Below are 25,232 nucleotides of genomic sequence, written 5' to 3'. Positions count from 1 at the left end.
TCTGTTAACTCAAGTGACAAAGTGTTGAATACCTGGGTTTGAAACGCAACGTCAACTGTTATTTGATTGAGGTAATATCTGGCAGGTTAGTGCATGCGAATTCTTAGGCAGGTCAACAAACGATGGCAGAAATACACCCATCTCAAAAACAAACATTTTACAGTGCAATCTTTTGCATCCTAAGTAGTATCAGAACATTTCAAAGCTGGCTTAAAAGAACCACTCTGGTAAACTTAAGTACAGAAGAAAAGGTATTGGAGAAAGCAATTTTATATAGTCAACGGTATACAACTTACAACACTGACATAAACAATGCTCTCAGTTTTTAGAAAGTCACTTAAGCAATTGTGATCAGGTCAGGATATAGTGCATCAACTTCATCTAATAACAGAAATGATTTTCATTATTCGCTCAATGCAAAAACATTCAAAAAGACACATACCAAACAACATAAACTACAAGAACCATATTATGTTAACTCCATTGGACAAATCTTACAGGAAAATGCTGCACACATTGTCTTTTTTCAAATACACCAAAGAAGAATGAATGATTTTAAATCAGAATTTGGTCATCTTCTTGTGAGTGTCCGCTTTCTTTTGTTCTTGCGCCGCCCCTGATTCCTGAGTCTTTAGATAGGATAATTGCTTCTTTGCATTAGATAACTTCTCTTCCAGATGGGAGGTTACTGTTTTGTCTCTGTAATAGAACAGTAAAGAAAACTGAAACACAGACTGCCAAATGACATTGTGGAGACATGCCTGCTGAAACTCCTTAATGATGCGTTTGAATCTTAACCCTTACTCTGCAGAGCACCGAATATTCCTTTACTATACAAGTCCACCAAGGGACAAATTAGGATTCAACACTGAATAAATCAAACTTTAACACTGTTTCATTCATCTGCAGTAATTTAAAAACTGTCTTTGTAGAGGCTATCTACAAATCCAAACTAAATGACTTTGCTTTATATGTGGACTAAGAAATTACCCATATACAAAAAGAAGGCAACTTGCATTTTTATGTTCCCTATAGTCGCAAGTTGGAGATTCCGTGGAGACAGCAGGAACTGTGCACCAACAAAGAGTCAGGATGGGATGGGGAAAGTAGCAAACACAGGGTTCAGGCATGTGAGTCAATGCCAGGTAAAAGAAGCAGATCTTGAGGCGATGTAGTGAGATGAACGAGTTTGGAAAAGGAAATGCGGGTGGTAAGGGGATGTTGACTCTGCTATCAATGGGCAAGGTGCATGGGGGAACTGCAGTAAGTCCACATTTAGGAGAGCAGGCTGCGAGCTGGTGCACAAGAATACAGGAGGTTGCAGAAGGAGGGTTGTGAAGGATAGGAGGATTTCAGAATCAGTATACTGGGGAATGAGAAGCCTATGGAGATCATTGTAGATGGGAATGACGGGGTAGCAGAGTGAACAGCAGAATTGGGAGGGTGTTAGTTGAGATCAGGGCGCAATGAATATGTGGCTGTGAATCTCAATGGTCATCTGAGTGAGGCATAGATGCAGATGGGCAAGCAACAGGAGGCTGGAGCAGGAAGTCTTCAATTCAAAATGGGATTTCAAACCCAGCTCAGAGCAAAACAGGATGAGAGGGGGTAATTTTCACCTTCACCTTTTAGACACTAGCTTGCCTGTTTAATGGAAGAAAGTTAGGTGAGTTCCTACAATGGGTGAGCCATTCTTGCCAGTTTACTGTCCAGTAAAGGTCATAATTACTTCCCAGGTACCCCCGCCCTGCCCACCCTCAACTAACCCAGGTTGCACACTGAGGAGCTGACAAAGGGATAGAATGGGGGCCGGGGCGGGGGATGCAGGGTTTAAGTGTGGATTTTCCAATATGAATCAAACAGGATGCCCTTAAACCTTCCAAAAACTGAGCCTCACTTCCATTTTCAATAAGTTTTGTGATAACCCTCTACTACCATAAACAATACAATGTAATAACCACAATAGAATCAGACCCACCAAACTGAATTGAGCTCCAATTGTAAATAAATGACTAGATATGGTACCTTCCAACATTTCTTGCGAGTGCCTCCCTAATCTTTGCAATGTCCTTTTCAGTATGCTCAATTTTTTCAGTTATTTGAAAAAGTTGGATATTTAGAGCTTTCTTCGTGCTTTTAGTGCCCCTGTAACGTTCTTTGCTATTTTTTTCTCCCATGGGGAATCCGGTTTGACCTGATGAACTGCTAATCTGTCCAGTACTTCCAAGTTTGTCATTCAAAAAGTCAAACACAGTCTGGCGAGGTTTTCTTTCTTTAACAACACGTGAGCCTCCTTCGCTTTTCCTTTTGTGTTTCTTTTTGTGGAGATGGCTGAGTTTTCCTCCCTTCTTGTTTTGCAATATTTCAGCACATTGATCGAGGGATTTTCCAGGTGGTAAAACCACTGCTTGTACAGGTTCTACTCGACCATCAGCATTTTTCCCCAGACCTAAAAGAAATCACACCCTCCAAATCAGTTACAAGTCATTCTCTTTGAAATGTAGCCAATTAAGAAGCTAAATTCAAAAGAATATCAATAATATTTGCTTTAAAAGATGCATTTTCCTTATTAATATATTGCTTGTTCCCAAGACTACTCCCATACAGAAAATCTAGGATGCAGAAAATAGCAAGTAGATCCATTTGGGTGTGTCCTGACGAATAGGAAATTGCTTAGGCTGTAGGCATCAGAGTTCATTTTGGTTCTCAGCAAAGGCATTAAACACATGTTTTTTTAAAAATTCATTCATGGGCGTCGCTGGCTGGCCAGTATTTATTGCCTGTCCCTACTTGCCCTAGAACTGAGTGGCTTGCTAGGCCATTTCAGAGGGCAGTTGAGAGTCAACCACAATGCTGTGGGTCCTGGAGTCACATGTAGGCCAGACCAGGTAAGGATGGCAGATTTCCTTCCCTAAAGGACATTAGTGAACCAGATGGATTTTTCCAACAATTGACAATGGTTTCAAGGTCATCAATAGATTCTTAATTCCAGATTTGTTTTCTATTGAATTCAAATTCCACCATCTGCCATGGTGGAATAGCTGAGTTTCTGGATTAATAGTCTAGTGATAATACCACGAGGCCATCAGCTCCCCTGGGGATAAATTTTCCGATCCCGCCTACCACAGAAATTGTTGTGGGTGGGATGGAAAATTTGGCAGACCATTTAAAGGTCCGTTGACCCCCAAACGGGAATTTCCAGTCCAGTCTAGGTGCAGACTCAACCGGAAAATCCCACCCTTTAGTCCTTCTCTTCCAGAAGCTGGCGCTTCGACAGTAATACAGCAAGGCTAGTTCGTGTGCAGTCTTACCTTTCCCAAATTCATAGCCCAGTTTAATCATTAATTTGGATCCTATTCCCCGAGTGTGAGCTTCCCAACCAGCAAATGAAGAGCTGCAAGCTGGAGTCCAGTTTCCTATTTCCACAGAGTTTTCATCCAAGACTGTGAAATAAGATCATGGAAGACGAACAGTTACAACAACATAGCACACCATTTTGATTTTTAAAAATGTTTATGGCTTCAAGATGTTTGATTAAAATAACTTACATACATAGCAAATTAGCTCAAGGTATTTCACAGGAGGAAATGTGGGTGTCAAAAAGGAAGCAGGCAAAAACATTTGGGCAAGTGACAGAAAGTATGGTCAAATTGGTATGTTTAAAATAAGACTGCTTCTGGTGCCAATACTACACATACACTGTTCTAGTGTTAGGTCATTGCGAGCAACAGCTTAGGCAGTGGTCAGAACTAAAGGTCATGCTGCTCATGTCAACAAGGTTGTGTCTTAGGCTGCATTCTATAGTTACTAATTGAAGTTGATTGGCCAGAGTGCCTGACACTCTCAGAGAGGGTGTTGGTTTTCCTTCTGGGTCATTGCCACAGCCAGAGATGGGCCTTGGGCAATGAGTTTGATCAGAAGAATCAAGTAGGAGGCTGACAGAGGAGGACTTGAGTGGACGGGAATGAGGAAGGGGACTGGGGAGAGGAGGAGGACTGGGAGAGGAAGAGGACTGGTGTGAGGAGGAGGAATTGAATGTTAGACCCTTGGAGGACGAGAGGGGGGATTTAATAGTGGAAAATGAGGAAATGGCTGAGACTTTAAATAAGTTCTTTGTGTCGGTCTTCACGGTGGAAGACACAAATAGTTTACCGAATATTAGAGATTGAGAGTTGGTGGGAGGTGAGGTCCTTAATACAATTACTGTTACTAAAGAGATAGTGCTTGGTAGACTAATGGAACTGAAGGTAGACAAGTCCCCGGGCCCGGATGGAATGCATCCCAGGGTACTGAAAGAAATGGCTGAGGTAATAGCAGGTGCGTTAGTAGTTATTTATCAAAATTCACTGGACTCGGGGTAGTGCCGGCTGATTGGAAAACAGCTACTGTTACGCCGCTGTTTAAAAAAGGAAGTAGACAAAAGGCGGGTAACTACAGGCTGGTTAGTTTAACGTCCGTAGTTGGGGAGATGCTGGAGTCCATCATTAAAGAGGAAATAGCAGAGCACCTGGATAAGAATGGTTCAATCAAGCAGACGCAGCATGGATTCATGAAGGGAAAGTTGTGTTTGACGAATTTACTGGATTTTTATGAAGATGTGACTAGTGCGGTTGACAGAGGGGAACCGGTGGATGTGGTGTTTATAGATTTCCAGAAGGCATTCGATAAGGTGCCTCACAAAAGGTTGCTGCAGAAGATTGGGGTACACGGAGTTGGGGGTAAGGTGTTGGCGTGGATTGGGGATTGGCTTTCTAACAGGAAGCAGAGAGTTGGAATAAATGGGTGCTTTTCTGGTTGGCAGTTGGTGACCAGTGGCGTGCCGCAGGGATCGGTGCTGGGGCCTCAACTGTTTACCATTTACATAGATGATCTGGAGGAGGAGACTGAGTGTAGGGTATCAAAGTTTGCTGATGACACGAAGATGAGTGGGAAAGCGAATTGCGTGGAGGACGCGGAAAGTCTGCAGAGAGATTTGGATTGGCTGAGCGAGTGGGCGAGGATCTGGCAGATGGAATATAACGTTGGCAAATGTGAGGTTATCCACCTTGGAAGAAATAATAATAAATTGGAATATTATTTAAATGGAGAAAAATTACATCATGCTACTGTGCAGAGGGACCTGGGGGTCCTTGTGCACGAATCGCAAAAACTCAGTCTGCAGGTGCAGCAGGTGATCAAGAAGGCGAATGGAATGTTGGCCTTTATCGTGAGGGGGATAGAATATAAAAGCAGGGAGGTCTTGCTGCAACTATACAAGGCACTGGTGAGGCTGCAACTGGAGTACTGTGTGCAGTTTTGGTCCCCTTATTTGCAAAAGGATATATTGGCCTTGGAGGGAATGCAGAGAAGGTTCACCAGGTTGATACCGGAGATGAGGGGTGTAGCTTATGAGGAGAGATTGAACAGATTGGGTCTGTACTCGTTGGAGTTTAGAAGGCTGAGGGGTGATCTTGTGGAGACATATAAGATAATGAAGGGGCTGGATAGGGTAGAGGTAGAGAGATTCTTTCCACTTAGAAGGGAAACCAGAACTAGAGGGTACAGCCTCAAAATAAGTGGGGGCCGGTTCAGAACAGAGTTGAGGGGGAACTTCTTCTCTCAGGGTAGTGAATCTCTGGAATTCTCTGCCCATTGAAGTGGTGGAGGCTACCTCGTTGAATATGTTTAAATCACGGGTAGATAGATTTCTGATCGATAAGGGAATTAAGGGATATGGGGAGTAGGCGGGTAAGTGGAACTGATTTGCTTCAGATCAGCCATGATCTTGTTGAATGGCGGGGCAGGCTCGAGGGGCTAGATGGCCTACTCCTGCTCCTATTTCTTATGTTCTTATGTTCTCATGAAAAGCACCTCAACTTTCAGTTCATCTTGGACTCAACAATAAGTTCAACACCTTCAGATTACAAACTCTGTTCCTCTATTTTGTTTCCTTTCTCTTACTCTGATTTTTCACTTTCAGTCAACAGCTCACCTCTTACCCCATCACCATTCCCTTCGGCTCTGCAAGATTAACATCTTTGTCATTTAACATCTCTTGTCTTCCACCCTATCGTAGAACCCCTACAGTGCAGAAGGAGGCCATTTGGCCCATCGAGTCTGCACCAACCACAATCCCACCCAGGCCCTACTCCCACAACCCCACGTATTTACTCTGCTAATCCCTGATACTGGGGTCAATTTAACATGGCCAATTAACCTAACCCGCATATCTTTGGACTGTGGGAGGAAACCGGAGCACACGGCGGAAACCCACGCAGACACAGGGAGAACGTGCAAACTCCACACAGTGACCCAAGGCTGGAATTGAATCCCAGTCCCTGGTGCTGTGAGGCAGCAGTGCTAACCACTATGCCGACTATCCTGGACCTTCCTTTTGTCCTAGCCTCACCCAGCCCTTGCTCCAAAACCATTTCATCAGAATTGGTGAAAGTTAGTGATGTAATGTCATCAACCTGAGTCATTGACTCCATTTCTCTTCCATCAGGTGTTGCCAGACGCAAGATTTTGATAATAGTATAACATTTCTAGGGGTTTTGTGTAGGGTGGACTAATGTTTATGCACTTTTAAGTTAGCCACTTTTAAAAAGGTTCAGTTTGAATTTCTGCTGTTGGAATGCATTACAGGAAGGCAATTGTGAGTGAAGAAACAGAATTGTTTTTTAACTAAGTTCCTTTGCGTGTTGAGTTGAAGCAGCTACATACGGTTTTAATGGCCCACAACACAATTGGGTGTTTTTAAAATCAGTTTGAAGGAATGGCCAAAAGCAATCTGAATTTAGGATAACACGGTGTTTAAATAAACCATGTATTGCTTTAATTGATCTGTTCTAGAAGGAAGCCTTTATTTTCAGATACTATAGAATGAAGTGTTATTGACCAGAGAATATGACTTTATTTATGGTTTCTCTGTATCTGGAAGAAATGTGTGGTTTGTAATGGAATGCAAAGTCGGAGGGGATCAGGGGAAAAGGGACAAATACTTGTCTTTAGTCTATATGATTCTAGTTACAGAGGTGGGATGACACAGATGATTTGCACTTCATAGCCAATAGAAGAGATGAACTTGGACCATCTCCAAAAAAGGAAGAAGGAATGAGACTGAGGGATACAAGTTGAAAAATTGTGGTCTTTCTTGGCACTGTGATAAATGGCTTCTGGGGAATGGCTCTCCTGGACATAGTTCAACATCACTTCAAAGCCAAAGAGAGAGACATCAGTTGTGCTGGCAACACCAAGGATTCCTAGGGTCCTGAGAATCTTCTACGCTGTCTTCAATGCTTCTTATTAAGTACATGTAAAATTTTGCTTCATAAATTCTACGTGATTCATAAATACTACTTATTTGTACCTTTTAGGTCAAGCACAAATTCAGGACCCTAGCGTTAGAATTAATGTGGACCTTAGATTTTTTTATTTGAAGTGTTTTATACTTTGAAACCCTGTAATCTTACACAGACCTGCGATGTATTTCCAGCATTTTCTGTTTGTATTTCAGATTTCCAGCATCCACGGTATTCTGCTTTTCGATCAAGTTATCTGCCTGGTTATCTCCCAACAAACATTTGTCAGTGCAGTAATTACTAGCATTGTTACCTGGAATATCTTATGAGAACAGGTTGGAGAGACAGGGCTTGTTTTCTACTCAGGTTTTGAAGAGCGAGGGGTGATTTGATTAAAGTATACAAGATCCTGAATGGTCTTGACATGAAATGGATGCTTCCTCTTGTGGGTGAGTCCAGAACTAGGGGTACCCATTTTAAAATTAGGGGTCACCCCTAAGGGACAGAGATGAGGATAATTTTTTCCTCTGAGGGTTGTGCAACATTGGAATTCTCTGCCACAAGATTACAGTCTTTATAGGTCACAGTCCGCAGATACTCTCAGCTCACAATGGGCTCATTTCTTCCTATTTTGTCATGTTGTAAAGTCCAGTGACGTCAATCTTCCGAGAGGTCCCAAACCGACCTCTAGCAGCATGGCTCACTCTAATGATTTCCTCCTCCAGCCACACCAGGACAAATCTTTCAGAGCCCTTAGGTTCTTGCTGCTTTCCTTTCCCAGCCAAAGGACAAGCTTCCACCAGCATTCTGTACAGCACTTAACAAAGAAAAGTATTTTCCTGCTGTTCCCTTGTCCCATTTTCTCTCTCTTTTGTGCCCCAAAAACTTTGAGACTAAAAGTCTATTCAGTCAGCACAGCTGCCTTTGATTCCAGATGTGAAAACTTGCTCAGCAAGTATCTTGTCTGTGCCCCACCCTGCACCATCCCCTTGTCCCTATGGTAACCTGTTGCTAATCACAACTTTGCAACCTCTTACCAAACCTCTTTCCAGGGTATTCCGCTGTTTTATCTGGAATTAAAGAGGCAATCCCCCAAAATAATTCTCTCATAAAAACTCACATTCATAACTAGGTTTCCACACCCAAGACTTTCCAATATTAAATAAAAACAAAAAAAGCTGGAAATACTCAACAGGTTAGGCAGCATCTGCAGAGAGAAACAGAGTTAATGTTTCAAGTTGAGGTGACCTTTCATGAGAATGACTTCAGTTTAACAGAGTGCAGAAAACACAATGTTCCCGTGTATTCAGCAGGGTCCGGGAGTGCTGTCTAAATAACTAAATGGAGAATAAATCAGGCTCGAACACAACAACTTGTGGTCTCACTTTGTGTGAAACGTGAGACCACCTACCCTATCTGTTCAGCGGCAACAAGATCTATGTATGCATTTCAAAAAAATATTTAATACCAGAACTGAAGTTGTGGAACTAAAATTTGACAGTGTTTTAACTAAACAAATCATAGAACCCCTACAGTACAGAAGGAAGCCATTCAGCCCATGAGTTTGTACCAACAACAATACCCCCCCCCCCCCCCACATCCGTTCAAGGCCATATCCCCGTAACCCCAGTATTTACCCTGCTAATATCCCTGACACTAAGGGGAAATTTTATTATGGCCAATCCACCTAACCTTCATATCTGTGGACTGTCGGAGGAAACTTACGGAGACACAGGGAGAATGTGCAAACTCCACACAGACAGACACCCAAGGTCGTAATTGAACTCGGATCCCTGGCGCTGTGAGCCAGCAGTACTAAACACTGTGCCATCATGCGCCAATATATACAATATTACCAATCATCATCTCTTATTTTTACAGGCATTGCCTAATAATTTTTTAATATTGGCAATATTAGCCAAACAAAATGCCTATTGTTGGGAATGTGCGTGGTGAGGAAGATGTTAAGATGGTGATTTAGGTGGTTTAGACAAGTTGAGGGAGTGGGAAAGTACACTGCAGATGTAGTATAACATGGATAAAAGTGTATTATTTAAATGGTGATAAATTGGGAAATGTTGATGTACAAAGGGATCTGGATGTCCTAGTACATGAGTCACTCAAAGGAGGCATGCAAATACAGCAAATTGTATGTTGGCCTTCATTGCAAGAGGACTCGAGTACTGCAGCTGCATAAGGCCTAGGTGAGACCACATCTGAGTACTGTGTGCAGTTATGGTATCCTTATCTAAAAAAGGATAAACTTGCCATAGAGGGAATGCAGTGAAGGTCCACCAGACTAATTCCTGCGATGACAGGATTGTTGTATAAGGAGAGTTGGGTCAACTGGGCCTGTATTCACTGGAATTTAGAAGAATGATAGGGTATCTAATGGAAACGTATAAAATTCTGACAAGCTGGACAGACTGGATGCAGGGCTATTGTTTCCTCTCGCTGAGGGAGTCTCGAGCAAGGGGCCACAGTCTCAGAGTACGGGGAAGGCCATTTTAGGACAAAGATGAAGGTCTACCAGAAGTCAGCCAAACTGTCCATTGCTCTCTGCATCAGAAGGCTAAAGATCAGGAATGTGCAGGCAGAAATTGGGAAGCAAAGCCTTCAAAAAGTGAATGAGAGGCTGCAACCATTCACACTCAACATGAACATGAACTTCACCTGACCGCAGAAATTATAAGCAGAGCCCATGAATCTACTTAGTGACCTGTTGCCCCATGTAACACGCTGCATGCCAAATACGTGATGGACTACATTTTCTAAAGACAACTGAAATATACTTTATAGTGCTTACCTTTTGCATAACCAAGCTGCCCCTCATCCTCAGAGCTAGAAGATGAGGAAGACTCGTCAGCTCGAGGTATTGGCATAATCCCATCTCCCTCCACTACAATTTCCTTTTGAAGCAAGGAATCAAATTTTACTGTAAAATAACCGTTGTCAATGTCTGAAAAACAAAGTATTCCACACATTAGACAGATTTCATAAATATTAACTTCCTAAAATTGCACATTGTTGGTGAACCCTATCAGTTCAATCAGCACAGGCTTAGAGGGCCAAAGGGCTTTATTTCTGCACTCTCATCTCTTACCTAATCTTTGACAGGCCGCATTTTTGAGATTTCGTTATTACAAAAGTCAAAGCTAAAAACAGGCAGAATAGCAACCCAAGTTTCAACTTTTTTTACAGTTGGTACCAACACAGTCAAACATTCAAGAGAAGCTGTTTAGCAAAGCTGGAAATAGGGTCACTGTCTCAGGTGAAGGAGCTGGGAAGGAGGGGTGTGGTGGGGTAACCAGCTTTTCTCCCCCCCCATAGTGGGTGTGGAAACAAAACAAAAAGCACAGTAACAAGCCTCAAGAAAAAAAAACAGCTGACAAGAAAAATAAAGCTCAGATGCAAGTGGAAATGGCGACTTAATTATTTGTACATTTAAAAATGTTATTTGTACTTAAAAGCGTAATAGTGTCTGTTTGTCAAGGGGGATAAAAGTCAATGGGAAATATTTTAAAGTTTCGTTTTTAAAAAATAAAGCGTGCTTTTTAAAGCATAGCTCATCCAATAAAATCTATTTGCAGTCCAGGAATACGGTAACTTGCATTCTGACTTTTAGTGAATGAAACATTGATCTTTTGAAATGTAGCAATTTGTCCTAAAAATCAAAGCTAATCATACATATACAATTTAAGTTCATTTTCTCACTTAGACTATATACCAACATGTCGATGATTAGCAATTTTCCAGATGTTAAACTGTACAAGGTGATACATGCTGAACAAGTCAAGAAATGTAGATGTAGTGTACTTACCTAAGATTTTAGCTGGATACCAGATCTCATCTTCAGACTTAGCTAAACAGGGTGACCCCACCTCAAGTGAGCTGAGGTCTAGTTCTTCAAATTCCCGCAGTTCAGACAGAGCCACAACCTCTCCATGTGAGTATCTAGTCAGACACAATTATTTTCAGTATTGTAAACTTTCTTCGAAAATTGCATATTTCGCAAAAGTCTTTCGTCATATGTTTTAGTCTAATTTTCTCTCCTCCTCTTCTTTCACGTTTCTTTATTCATTTGTGGGACATGGGCATCGCTGGCCGGCCGGCATTTATTGCCCATCTCTAGTTGCCCTTGAGAAGGTGGTGGTGAGCTGCCTTCTTGAATCGCTGCAGTCCACATGTTGTGGGTTGACCCATTAGGGAGGGAATTTAGGCAGTAAGCATCTCTAGCACCTCACACATATAGCTATTTTTCATGTGATCCAAGACAGTGAGTAATCAACCACTTGGGGCATTAAAACCAGCATGCACATGCATTTTCATCAGTGCCCACTGAATAGAAAGAGAAAGTTCTGACTAATCTTGAGGTTAACTACAGAACTTCCTATGGTTGCTCTCAGGTTTCATGCCCAACATAGACTGGGAATCCTTAAAGAGACCTTCGGGGTCTACGTGGTTTGATTTAATCTACAATGTATTTTAACCACTAAAGGAGAGGGAGTTTCTTCTGGAAGGTTAACCATAATTCAGCTATAAAAACAAATCTTAAAAGTTGACCCTTTTCCTTAGATGCTGGCGGAGCAATCGGGACTAAACATCTTCATGTCCAGTCGCCAGAATACCCCTTATTTACACAGTGGACATGTAAAGAACAATGGCTGCAAATTTGTTGGACTCATTTCCTCCATTTAAGACAGAGAGTTTACGTCAGACATCCTTTGACCGGATGTTGGTACTGCAGTAATTCAAAACAGAGTGACACTGCAATGTGTTAGAATGTAACCAGTGACAAATTTGTTTTGGATGTAATGTGACCAATGGGAACAAGATGTAAGGGTCAGCTGATGGCGTAAAACATGGAACCAATCACAGAGTGATGTAATAGTTAGCTGACCAACTGATTTACTATAAATAAGAAACTATGTAGAATTGTGAAAAGCTTGGAGTGGTCCAGGGCAAGGCCCCAAATTTGGAATAATGATGTTTCTTTATTAAACCCTTTCTTTCATTTATAAGTTGGAGTAAGTTTTGTTGTTATTTCATTAGCTGCATTTTGAAGAGTTCTTCTTAAGAAACACAATGTGCCTCAGGACACAGTGAAGTGCTGGATGAATACGGACAAACACAGGCACACGCACTTTCAATTCTCAACAAGATTTTCCCCTCAAAACAGCAGCAATCAATGATTAAATATAATAAATGCCTGAAGTGAAATCTTACATTCATGAATTCTGTATGCAAAAATCAGCTAATAAGATATGCACAATTTACAACAACTAAATTTTTCAAGTCCCAGAGGAGAAATAGATGGGTAGTGAAGGGATGACCAAAGGCAATATTCCCAAGTCAGACTTTCAGAAAGCCTTTAAGGGCAGAGAAATAAAAAAGGTGGTGTTTAGGGACAGTGAAGTTGAGGCAGAGTTGTTTCCTCTCACATTCTGAAAGACATGCTAGTTAGATGCATTGACCCGAACAGGTGCTGGACTGTGGCGACTAAGGAAATTTCACAGTAATTTCATTGCAATGTTAATATAAGCCTTACTTGTGACTAATAAATAAATTTTACTTTAAACTTTATACAGCCCATTTAATGTAGTAAATCATCCTCGGCTGCTTCAGAGAAACATAACCAAAACTAAAATTGACATCAAGCTGAAGGAGACGGGTTTAGAATGTGACCAAAAACACAATTAAAAAGTTTTGGGGAGCATTTTAAAGGAGAACAGAATAGACTGATAGGTTGAGGGAGGGAATTCCAGAGCTTAGAGTCTAAATGCACAAAAGTGCTGCTACCAATGACTGGGAATTGGAGAACACACAAGAGGCCAGTGTTGGAAGAATGCAGAGTTTGTGATGAGCTGTAGAACTAAAGCAGATTACAGAAATAGAGTGGGGCAAGGCGAAGGATGAATTTGAATAGGAGATGCGATTGTTTTTTAAAATCAAGCCATTGGCAGACGGAGTTAATATGTCAGCAAGTTTTGGCAGGAATGGGTGGCTGAACAGAACTTGGTTTAGGTTAGGATGTGGGCAACAGAGTTCTGGGTGAGCTCACTTGTAGATGACACAAGATGGGAGACAAGCCAGTAAAGCATTGGAATAATTGATTCTGGAGGTATCAAAACATTGATGAGAATTTCAGCAGCAGATAAGAAAAGTTATCTGCAGGTTGTGCAAGTAGGGGTCTTTGTGTAGAAGAGGATGTTGTTGGAAACTCAGGTCACAATAAAGCACCAAAATCTGGTTTTGCCTCAGGAAGCTTCTGGCAAGGGCCAAGATATTTGCTGCCAAAGATATGGAAAAGGAAGGTGGGAATAATGCACAAAAGCATGGTATATGAAGACCAAAGGCTTACATTAACATTGCAATGAAATTACTGTGGAATTTCCTTAGTCGCCACAGTCTGGCATCTGTTCAGGTCAATGCATCTAACTAGCCTTTCAGAATGTGAGAGGAAACAACTTGTTGTTGCCTCAACTTCACTGTCCCTAAAAACCACCTTTTTTATTTCTCTGCCCTTAAAGGCTTTCTGAAAGTCTGACTTAGGAATATTGCCTTTGGTCATCCCTTCACTAGCCATCTATTTCTCCCCTGGGACTTGAAAAATTTAGTTGTTGTAAATTGTGCATATCTTATTAGCAACCTGGCTGATTTTTGCAGTATGAGAGGTATGGGATCAAGAATAGTTTAAATATGCCGGGGGTTTCTGGGGGGGGGGGGGGGTCGCTAGAGAGGTCAGTTAGGGGAAGAGTGGTGAGCAAGAGAGACATGAGATTTTAAACAAAGTCAATAAAAAGTGGGAACTTGGTGTGCAAGCATATCATTATGATAGTACAGTGATTCCCAAAAGGTGCGGCGCGCCACACTGGTGTGGCGAGAGAGGATGGCAAGTGTGGCGGGAAGATTCAAGGACAATCAAAGAAACATTTAAACATGGTTTAAACAAGCATTGTTTTATACTTTCTGGATGTCCCATGATCATATTATAAAGTAGTTGTGTTCTATGTTATGAATCAAGCACTGCTAGGAGTTGTTTTTTTTGGTTTTTGAATGTATTTCGTATCAATAAAAAATTTGGTGTGGCGCGAGCAAATTTTTATTCCGAAAGTGCGGCCCAGTGAAAAACGTTTGGGAACCACTGTGATAGTACCTATAGGTAAACTCATAAAAATAAAAGGAAAATGAAATCCTTGGTTTTGTACTTAAAAGGTGTAAAGCTCACAGCAATGATCGAATGCTGAAAATATATAACATTTTAGTTGGTACATCAACTACAGCCTATCTGCAATTTTGAATATGTAGTTACAGGAAGGATATAAAAAGTAGAAAATCTGTGGCATAGATTCAGCAACATGTTATCAGGGCCAACGGATTTCAATTATGAAGCAAGGTTTGAGAAGTTCGCTTATTTTCAACTGAGATCAATGTGGTTTTTTGACCTATATGTCTTCAAGGTTATGGATGTTTTGCTGAAGCAAGTAGTTACAAGTACACCACAAAAAGAATTAAGGAGAGCTAACAAAAAAATTTTTTACAAATGGTGGTTAGAAACTGGATCTCTCTGCTGCAAATTAATGTTTGGAGGCGAATCCATATTTTTTCTTTCAGGGGAAAAGATGGGATTCCCGAGTTTTCAATGTGCAAGGTTGTAGAGAAATTGAATCTGGAGATAATTAAAGTGTGGACAAAGGTTTCAATAACAGCAGGAGTGAGGCAAAAGCAATAGTTTAAATTTAAATTTAAGTTTATTTATTTATGTCACAAATAGGCTTACATTAACACTGCAATGAATTTACTGCGAAAATCCCCTAGTCGCCACACTCCAGTGCCTGTTCAGGTACACTGAGGGAGAATTTAGCATGGCCAATGCACCTAACCAGCACGTCTTTCAGTCTGTGGGAGGAAACCGGAGCTTCCAGAGGAAACCCACGCAGACATGGGGAGATTGTGCAGACTCCGCCCAGACAGTCACCCAAGCCAGGAATCGAACCCAGGTCCCTGGCGCCGAGAGACAGCAGTGCTAACCACTGTGCCACCGTGTGCAAAGGTGAAAGTTACAGATGATGGATAGGTATGGAGTTTGTAGCTTTGTCAATGATTTAACAGGACACCAAGGTTTTACATACACTCAGCGAGCACATTATGTAAAACAGTGACTGGATACAGGCAAGGGCAAGATACAGAATGTTTGGCTCATTGGTTTTCCCATTGCTCAACTGGAGGAAGTTTCAACCTATCCACAAATTGTCAGATAGTCTGGCAGTGAGGTGATGATCAAAAAAGCAAGGCCGATAGTGGAGAGGTACAATATGGTATCATTGATTTTAAAGCAACTGAATGTCACCAAGCTCAAACGTTAAAGAAAGAACCAAAATAAGAACGGTGTGATATTCCAGTGGCAAAAGGAGAAGCCAATACTAGGGGTGTCCTGGCTAACCTAGGGCAAGTAGAATCATGCATGGGCAATCCAAGGTGGAGCTCATGCTCCATCTGGGGGATGGGAACCAGAGTGCCAGAGCAGATAGTGAAGCAGGGGTAAAAAGACAGGTTAGTTCAAGCAAAATCACAAATGGAAGGGTTGAGTGTGGTGGAAATAATCTTTTGAGGTGTGTCTATTTCAATGCCAGGAGTATTGTGGGGAAGGCAGATGAGCTGAAGGTGTGGATAGACACATGGAAATATGACATTATAGCCATTAGTGAAACTTAGCTACAGGAGGGGCAGAACTGGCAGCTCAATGTTCCAGGGTTCCAATGTTTCAGGCGGGATAGAGGCAGAGGGACAAAAGGTGGGGGGGTGGCATTGTTGGTCAGGGAAAACGTTACAGCGGTACTCAGGCAGGATAGATTAGGGAGCTTGTCCACAGAGGCCCTATGGGTGGAGCTGAGAAACAAGAAAGGTATGACCACATTAATGGGGTTGTATTATAGACCACCCAATAGTCAGCGAGAATTGGAGGAGCAAATCAGCGGAGAGATAGCTGACAACTGCAAGAAACACAAAGTTGTGATAGTAGGGGATTTTAATTTACCACATATAGATTGGGACTCGCATACTGTTAAAGGTTTAGATGGGGTAGAGTTTGTAAAATGTGTTCAGGAGAATTTTCTACATCAGTATATAGAGGTGCCAACTAGAGAGGATGCGATATTGGATCTCCTATTGGGAAATGAGTTAGGGCAGGTGATGGATGTTAGTGTGAGGGAACACTTTGGATCCAGTGATCATAATGCCATTAGTTTCAACCTGATCGTGCATAAGGATAGATCTGGTCCTCGGGTTGAAGTTCTGAACTGGAAAAAGGCCAAATTTGATGAAATGAGAAGGGATCTGGGAAGTGTGGATTGGCACAGGCTGTTCTCTGGTAAGGATGTAAATGGAAAGTGGGAGGCCTTCAAAGGAGAAATTTTGACAGTGCAGAGTTTGTATGTTCCTGTCAGGATTAAAGGCAAAGTAAATAGGAATAAGGAACCTTGGTTCTCGAGGGAGATTGTAACACTGATTAAGAGGAAGAGAGAGTTGTATGAAATGTACAGGCAGCAAGGAACAGATCAGATGCTTGAGGAGTATAAAAAGTGCAAGAAGCTACTTGAGAGGGAAATCAGGAGGGCTAAAACAAGACATGAGGTTGCTTTGGCAGACAGAGTGAAGGAAAATCCAAAGAGCTTCTATAGGTATGTTAGGAGCAAAAGGATAGTGAGGAATAAAATTGGTCCTCTTGAAGACCAGAGTGGTAGACTGTGTATGGAACCAAAAGAGATGGGGGAGATACTAAATGGTTTTTTTTGCATCCGTATTTACTGAGGAAACGGGCATGGAGTCTACGGAAATAGGTCAAACAGGTAGGGAGGTCATGGAACCTTTACAGATTAAAGGGGAGGAGGTGCTCGCTGTCTTGAGGCAAATCAGAGTGGATAAATCCCCAGGACCGGACAGGGTATTCCCACGGACCTTGAGGGAAGCTAGTGTTGAACTTGCAGGGGCCCTGGCAGACATATTTAAAATGTCAGTATTCACGGGGGAGGTGCCGGATGATTGGAGGCTGGCTCATGTTGTTCCGTTGTTTAAAAAAGGTTCCAAAAGAAATCCGGGAAATTATAGGCCAGTAAGTTTGACGTCGGTGATGGGCAAGTTATTGGAAGGTGTGATAAGGGATAGGATCTACAAATATTTGGATAGACAGGGACTTATTAGGGAGAGTCAACATGGCTTTGTGCGTGGTAGGTCATGTTTGACCAATCTATTAGAGTTTTTCGAGGAGGTTACCAGGAAAGTGGATGAAGGGAAGGCGGTGGATGTTGTCTACCTGGATTTCAGCAAGGCCTTTGACAAGGTCCCTCATGGGAGGTTAGTTAGGAAGGTTCAGTCGCTAGGTACACATGGGGAGGTAGTAAATTGGATTAGACACTGGCTCAATGGAAGAAGCCAGAGAGTGGTTGTGGAGGATTGCTTCTCTGAGTGGAGGCCTGTGACTAGTGGTGTGCCACAGGGATCGGTGTTGGGTCCATTGTTGTTTGTCATCTATATCAATGATCTGGATGATGATGTGGTAAATTGGATCAGCAAGTTTGCTGATGATACAAAGATTGGAGGTGTAGTGGACAGTGAGGAAGGTTTTCAAAGCTTGCAGAGGGATTTGGACCAACTAGAAAAATGGGCTGAAAAATGGCAAATGGAATTTAACGCAGACAAGTGTGAGATATTGCACTTTGGAAGGACAAACCAAAGTAGAACGTACAGGGTAAATGGTAGGACTCTGAAGAGTGCAGTTGAACAGAGGGATCTGGGAATACAGGTACAGAATTCCCTAAAAGTGACATCACAGGTGGATAGGGTCGTAAAGAGTGCCTTTGGTACATTGGCCTTTATAAATCGGAGTATCGAGTATAAAAGTTGGAGTGTTATGGTAAGGTTATATAAGGCATTGGTGAGGCCGAATTTGGAGTATTGTGTACAGTTTTGGTCACCTAGTTACAGGAAGGATGTAAATATGGTTGAAAGAGTGCAGAGAAGGTTCACAAGGATGTTGCCGGGACTTGAGAAGCTGAGTTAGAGAGAGAGATTGAATAGGTTGGGACTTTATTCCCTGGAGCGTAGAAGATTGAGGGGAGATTTGATAGAGGTGTATAAGATTTTGATGGGTATAGATAGAGTGAATGCAAGCAGGCTTTTTCCGCTGAGGCTAGGGGAGAAAAAAACCAGAGGGCATGGGTTAAGGGTGAAAGGAGAAAAGTTTAAAGGGAATATTAGGGGGGGCTTCTTCACGCAGAGAGTGGTGGGAGTGTGGAATGAGCTGCCGGATAAAGTGGTAAATGCGGGGTCACTTTTAACATTTAAGAAAAACTTGGACGGGTTCACGGATGAGAGGGGTGTGGAGGGATATGGTCCAAGTGCAGGTCAGTGGGACTAGGCAAAAAATGGTTCGGCACAGACAAGAAGGGCCAAAAGGCCTGTTTCTGAGCTGTAATTTTCTATGGTTCATGGAAGTAGTGGTTGACCATGCTTCCACACGGAAATTAAGGGGCAATAACATGTCAAAGTTGCAATTGCAATGGATAAACCAGGATAGCCTCAGTGCTGTGGTAGAAGGGGATGTCTTCCTAACAGAATTTGCAGACAGCCAATTGTGGAAGAGATAAACAAGGAGCTTTGGTGGCAATAACATATTCAAATAACTTAAAAGAAAATAGAGGTGAGAAGACAGTTTGACTGGACAGTGGAATTTGTAACGCACTTTGAGGAAGTGGGCAATGACCACAATCTTGAAGGCAAGGAAAACAATTCCTTTCTAAAAGAACCTTAGACAAGCTAGTAAGTAAGGTCATTGAATGGAGAACGGAACAAGGAATCAGATACAGTAGCTAATGGGGTGACAGAGAGAAGCAAGCGACCATAAGGAATAGGGACAGGAGTAGGCGATTCAGCCCTTTGAGTCTGCTCCACCATTTAATATCATGGCTGACCTAACACTTACTAACTCAATTTTCCTGCCTTATTTCCGTAACCCTTAATTCCCCCTACTGATGAAAAACCTATCGATCTCAGCCTTTGTATCATAGGAGAATTGGGCAAAAGTGAAGCAGTAGCTAAGGGAAGCTTGGCACAAGGTAGGAAGCATGAGCTGCGAAAGCCATGTAAAGAGCTGCAATCTAGGAATTAGCTCAAATGTTTTAAATACATGGGTTGCTATTGTTTTGTCTTTCATCTTGAAATGCAATATAGGTAATTATTTCTTGTACCAGACAGAAAGAGCAACTGGAACACCTAATTTTCTTTGTATTAAATAAAGATTTGATTTATTGTCACGTATTGGGATACAGTGAAAAGATCAGTGTGATATGGATTGAATTAGGATTTCACCAAACTCCATTAATAAATTCCAGGGGTTATTTAGATGTTAATTTGTTCATTTTTTAAAATCCTCCTGAATTTGGGGCAAAACAAATTTTCCATTGTTTTCTTACTGTAAAACAGGTCTGGAGGTACACACATTTCACCCATGGCATCAGTGCAATTGTTAGCCATGCTGAAATGATGCATACACATTGTTTTAACTTTTGGAAGTAAAATAAAGTACAATGAGTTTGGGATTTTCTTTTAAAGGGATCTAGATCATATTTCACTAATATGAGGTTTAGATAGTTTGAAATGAAATAAACATTAACCTTTCATTCCTACCTACATTTGGAGCAAAATCCAATTTACGACCTACAATAATATAAAAGCAAAATTCTGTGGATGGTAGAGATATGAAATAAAAACAGAAAAACTTAACAGGTGCGGCAGCATCTCCAGAAAAAAGAATTAATGTTTTGAATCATTATCAACGTTATTGACTATTCAGCAGATTGAAGGTGCTCACAAAGTTATGGGCGGCACGGTGGCATAGTGGTTAGCACTGCTGCTTCACAGCGCCAGGCACCCGGGTTTGATTCCCAGCTTGGGTCACTCTCTCTGCAGTGTTTGCATGTTCTTCCCGTATCTGCGTGGGTTTCCTCCGGGTGCTCTGGTTTCCTTCCACATTCTGAAAGATGTACACTCTTCACATTTTTTTAGTGCGTATGGTTCTGCAGTCCCACATCCATTTAACCCTTTATTACATAAAAATTACAGGACAAAAGATGACATTTAACCACTATTTATGCTCCACATGAGCCTCTATTCCTTCCTCTCATCCCATCAACATATTCTTCTATTCCTTTCTCCATCATGTACTTTTCTAACTTAAAGGAATCCATGCTTCTTGTCTCAATTACTCCTTTTGGCAGCAAGATCCACGTTGTATCAAATCTCTTGGTAAAGAAGTGGGTCCTGGTTTCTCTACTGGATTTATTAGTGTTCAGCTGTCATCTATGGACCCTATAAATTATTTAATAACCAGGAGCAAAGAAAATATCAGAACCAAAGCTATATAACTCACTGCCTTATATTTGCATGACTTTTGCTGCCCAGGGCTTATTCTGTTCTGACACAAAAACAGAAAATGCTGGAAAATCTCAGCAGGTCTGACAGCATTTGTGGAGAGAAAGAATAGAGCCAATGTTTTGAGTCAGGATGACCCTTCGTCAGTTTATCCGCTTTTGTTGTTTATATTTCTTTCTAAACTTTTGGGTGCGTTCCCTCCCCCTCCCCCCCAATATTTTCTTAATCTCATGACCAACATGTGTTTCAGCTCCTGGTTCTTTGTCTCCTTTGTATTTCATGGGATGAGGTTTGACATTTAAATAATTAGCACTGCTGCCTCACAGCGCCAGGGGCCCGGGTTCGATTCTCGGCTTGGGTCACTGTCTGTGTGGAGTCTGCACATTCTCCTAGTGTCTGCATGGCTTTCCTCCGGGCGCTCCAGTTTCCTCCCACAGTCCGAAAGACGTGCTGATTAGGTGCATTGGCCATGCTAAATTCTCCCTCAGTGTACCCGAACAGGTGCCGGAGTGTAGCGACGAAGGGATTTTCACAGTAACTTTGTTGCAGTGTTAATGTAAGCCTACTTGTGACACTAATAAATAAACTTAAAACTTAACTTTTGAAAATGGCAGTCAGGGTTTCCTGCCCTCCCCTGTCCAGGTGAATCTTTTCAAAGCCTCTCTGTCAGGTTAGAATCATAGAATCCTACAGTGCAGAAGGCGGCCATTCGGCCCATCGAGTCAGCACTGGCCACGATCCCACCCAGGCCCTATCCCCATACATTTACCCTAGCCCAGTGGTTCCCAAAGGGTGCGGCGCGCCACACTGGTGCGGCGAGAGAGGATGGCAAGTGTGGCAGGAAGATTCAAGGATAATCAAAGAAACATTTAAACATGGTTTAAACAAGCATTGTTTTATACTTTCTGGATGTCCCATGATAATGTCAAGGACAGTAGTGGGAACTTGTGTATGGAGTCAGTAGAGATAGGCGAGGTGATGAATGAATACTTTTCTTCAGTGTTCACCAAGGAGAGGGGCCATGTTTTTGAGGAAGAGAAGGTGTTACAGGCTAATAGGCTGGAGGAAATAGATGTTCAGAGGGAGGATGTCTGGCAGTTTTGAATAAACTGAAGGTCGATAAGTCCCCTGGACCTGATGAAATGTATCCTAGGATTCTTTGGGAGGCAAGGGATGAGATTGCAGAGCCTTTGGCTTTGATCTTTGGGTCCTCGCCGTCCACGGGGATGGTGCCAGAGGACTGGAGGATGGCGAATGTTGTTCCTTTGTTTAAGAAAGGGAATAGAAATGACCCTGGTAATTATAGACCGGTTAGTCTTACTTCGGTGGTTGATAAATTGATGGAAAAGGTCCTTAGGGATGGGATTTACGATCATTTAGAAAGATGCGGATTGATCCGGGATAGTCAGCACGGATTCGTGAGGGGCAAGTCGTGCCTCACAAATTTGATCAAATTTTTTGAGGAGGTAACTAAGTGTGTTGATGAAGGTAGGGCAGTTGATGTCATATACATGGATTTTAGTAAGGCGTTTGATAAGGTCCCCCATGGTCGGCTTATGATGAAAGTGAGGAGCTGTGGGATAGAGGGAAAGTTGGCCGATTGGATAGGTAACTGGCTATCTGATCGAAGACAGAGGGTAGTGGTGGATGGAAAATTTTCGGATTGGAGGCAGGTTGCTAGCGGAGTGCCACAGGGATCAGTGCTTGGTCCTCTGCTCTTTGTGATTTTTATTAATGACTTAGAGGAGGGGGCTGAAGGGTGGATCAGTAAATTTGCTGATGACACCAAGATTGGTGGAGTAGTGGATGAGGTGGAGGGCTGGTGTAGGCTGCAAAGAGACATAGATAGGATGCAAAGCTGGGCTGAAAAATGGCAAATGGAGTTTAACCCTGATAAATGTGAGATGATTCATTTTGGTAGGAATAATTTAAATGTGGATTACAGGGTCAAAGGTAGGGTTCTGAAGACTGTGGAGGAACAGAGAGATCTTGGGGTCCATATCCACAGATCTCTAAAGGTTGCCACTCAAGTGGATAGAGCTGTGAAGAAGGCCTATAGTGTGTTAGCTTTTATTAACAGGGGGTTGGAGTTTAAGAGCCATGGGGTTATGCTGCAACTGTACAGGACCTTGGTGAGACCACATTTGGAATATTGTGTGCAGTTCTGGTCACCTCACTATAAGAAGGATGTGGAAGCGCTGGAAAGAGTGCAGAGGAGATTTACCAGGATGCTGCCTGGTTTGGAGGGTAGGTCTTATGAGGAAAGGTTGAGGGAGCTCGGGCTGTTCTCTCTGGAGCGGAGGAGGCTGAGGGGAGACTTAATAGAGGTTTATAAAATGATGAAGGGGATAGATAGAGTGAACGTTCAATGACTATTTCCTCGGGTGGATGGAGCTATTACAAGGGGGCAATACTATAGGGTTCGTGGTGGGAGATACAGGAAGGATATCAGAGGTAGGTTCTTTACGCAGAGAGTGGTTGGGGTGTGGAATGGACTGCCTGCAGTGATAGTGGAGTCAGACACTTTAGGAACATTTAAGCGGTTATTGGATAGGCACATGGAGCACACCAGGATGATAGGGAGTGGGATAGCTTGATCTTGCTTTCAGATAAAGCTCGGCACAACATCGTGGGCCGAAGGGCCTGTTCTGTGCTGTACTGTTCTATGTTCTATAATATTATAAAGTAGTTATGTTCTATGTTATGAATCAAGCGCTGCTAGGAATTGTTTTTTTTTTGTTTTTGAATGTATTTCTTATCAATAAAAAATTCGGTGTGGCACGAGCAAATTTTTATTCCAAAAGTGCGGCCCAGTGAAAACAGTTTGGGAACCACTGCCCGAGCCAGTCCCCTGACACTAAGGGACTATTTAACATGGCCAATCCACCTAACCCGCATATCTTTGGACTGTGGGAGGAAACCGGAGCACCCAGAGGAAACCCACGCAGACACGGGGAGAACGTGCAGACTTCGCACAGTGACCCAAGCCGGGAATCGAACCCGGATCCCTGGCACTGTGAGGCCTCAACCGGGATATTGGGTTCATGTCACACTATTTGTAACCCCCACAGTTGCCTGGACTTGCAGAGTCTCACTGGCTGTCTTGTCTGGAGACAATACACATCTTTTTAGCCTGTCTTGATGCTCTCTCCACTCACGTTGTTTTGTTTCTTAAAGACTTGATTAGTTGTAAGTATTCGCATTCCAACCATTATTCATGTAAATTGAGTCTGTGTCTTTATATGCTCTGTTTGTGAACAGAATTCCCACTCACCTGAAGAAGGGGCTTGGAGCTCCGAAAGCTTGTGTGGCTTTTGCTACCAAATAAACCTGTTGGACTTTAACCTGGTGTTGTTAAACTTCTTACTGTGAGGCAGCAGTGCCAACCACTGTGCCACCCAAAGTTGCCCTCAGAGTTTTACCTGCAGGAATCCAGGAAGCGGCAGCTGCCACTCAGGTAGAAGGGACAGGGTTTCATTGCTCTCTGGGTGGGGTGGATCCACAGGACGCGGACCCTGGCCTCGGGGGTCTGCTCGCTCTCCACCCCCACCACCATGGCGTTGTGATACTGCAGCGGCCCCCAGGCGGGCCGATAGGGAGCCCGGACCTTGGTGCCACCGATCTCCCCGGCCTCAGTCTCCTCGCCGCTCCCCTCGGCCTCCGGCCGGCCCTCCTGGGCGGCCTGCCCGCCATCCAGGGCCGCCTGGAAAGCGGCGTACTCAGCGTCCAGCAGCAGCCGAGCTCCGGGCCCGTCCTGAGGTCTGGGCGGGGAGCCGGAGGAGGAGGAGCCCGAGGCCTGGCGGTGCAGCTGCTCCAGCAGCTGGCTCTTGCGCACCGACAGCAGGCTGGACTCGGTCAGGGCCACCAGCTGCCGCAGGTCGGCCTGCAGCTGGAGCAGGTCGGCCCGGGCCTCGGCCTCGGCCTCAGCCTGGGCGCCGGCTCCCAGCGCCGCCTCCACCTGCTGCAGCTGGGCCTTGTAGACCTCGATGGCCGTCTCCAGACTCGCCTCATCCATGGCCGGCACTCCAGGCTGGGAGTGAGGGCAGTCAGACAGCCTGAGCTACCACCTCCATCCCTAACAACACAGCACTCCGGAAGGAGAAGGTAGCAAGCGAGCAGCCTTTGACCCTGCAGCTGGCTGGGTTTACACTGCCTCAAACTCCAGACAAATGGTTAACTTCCCATCAGCAAAGACAACAGGAGCAAATAAAACACCAGAACCAAAGCTATCAGTCTAGCAATTGCATAAGATTTATGCTGTCCAGAACTTATTTTGTATTTTAAAAATTTATTTCCAAACATGTTTTTCAATGTACATTTGATTTGATTTATTATTGTCACATGTATTAGTGTACAGCGAAAAGTATTGTTTCTTGCACGCAATACAAAGCATACTGTACGTAGAGAAGGAAAGGAGAGGGTGCGGAATGTGGTGTTACAGTCATAGCTTTTGATTTGATTTATTATTATCACATGTATTAATATACAGTGAAAAGTATTGTTTCTTGCGCGCTATACAAAGCA

The 25,232-nt window shown here is 43.0% G+C and overlaps 1 protein-coding gene across 1 annotated transcript; it reads right to left on the bottom strand.

Annotated features, from left to right (window-relative positions):
- Positions 1-252: 252 nt before the first annotated feature.
- Positions 253-24,871, bottom strand: zgpat (zinc finger, CCCH-type with G patch domain). The gene is made up of 6 exons (XM_078236498.1): positions 24,131-24,871; positions 11,101-11,234; positions 10,087-10,239; positions 3,312-3,443; positions 2,026-2,449; positions 253-699 (listed from the first exon to the last, which is right to left on the bottom strand). Exons 1-6 carry the CDS (start codon positions 24,721-24,723, stop codon positions 561-563), a joined length of 1,575 nt encoding a protein of 524 aa, XP_078092624.1. The 5' UTR covers positions 24,724-24,871; the 3' UTR covers positions 253-560.
- Between the last annotated feature and the right edge of the window lie 361 nt (positions 24,872-25,232).

Source organism: Mustelus asterias, chromosome 20 (genome assembly GCF_964213995.1).
Source record: "Mustelus asterias chromosome 20, sMusAst1.hap1.1, whole genome shotgun sequence".
Taxonomy (NCBI): Eukaryota; Metazoa; Chordata; class Chondrichthyes; order Carcharhiniformes; family Triakidae; genus Mustelus; species Mustelus asterias.
Note: the sequence above shows the minus strand (reverse complement) of the source record. Positions and strands in the feature narration are given on the sequence as shown.

What these genes read in the sequence shown, in the direction of transcription:
- zgpat (XM_078236498.1), bottom strand. Translation starts at nt 24,723, where the DNA reads ATGGATGAGGCGAGTCTGGAGACGGCCATCGAGGTCTACAAGGCCCAG. An exon ending in CGCTTCCTGGATTCCTGCAG is followed by an intron (nt 11,235 to 24,130) that starts GTAAAACTCTGA and finishes GTGTCTGACTAG; the next exon opens with ATACTCACATGGAGAGGTTG. An exon ending in GGGCTATGAATTTGGGAAAG is followed by an intron (nt 2,450 to 3,311) that starts GTAAGACTGCAC and finishes GATTTCTTTTAG; the next exon opens with GTCTGGGGAAAAATGCTGAT.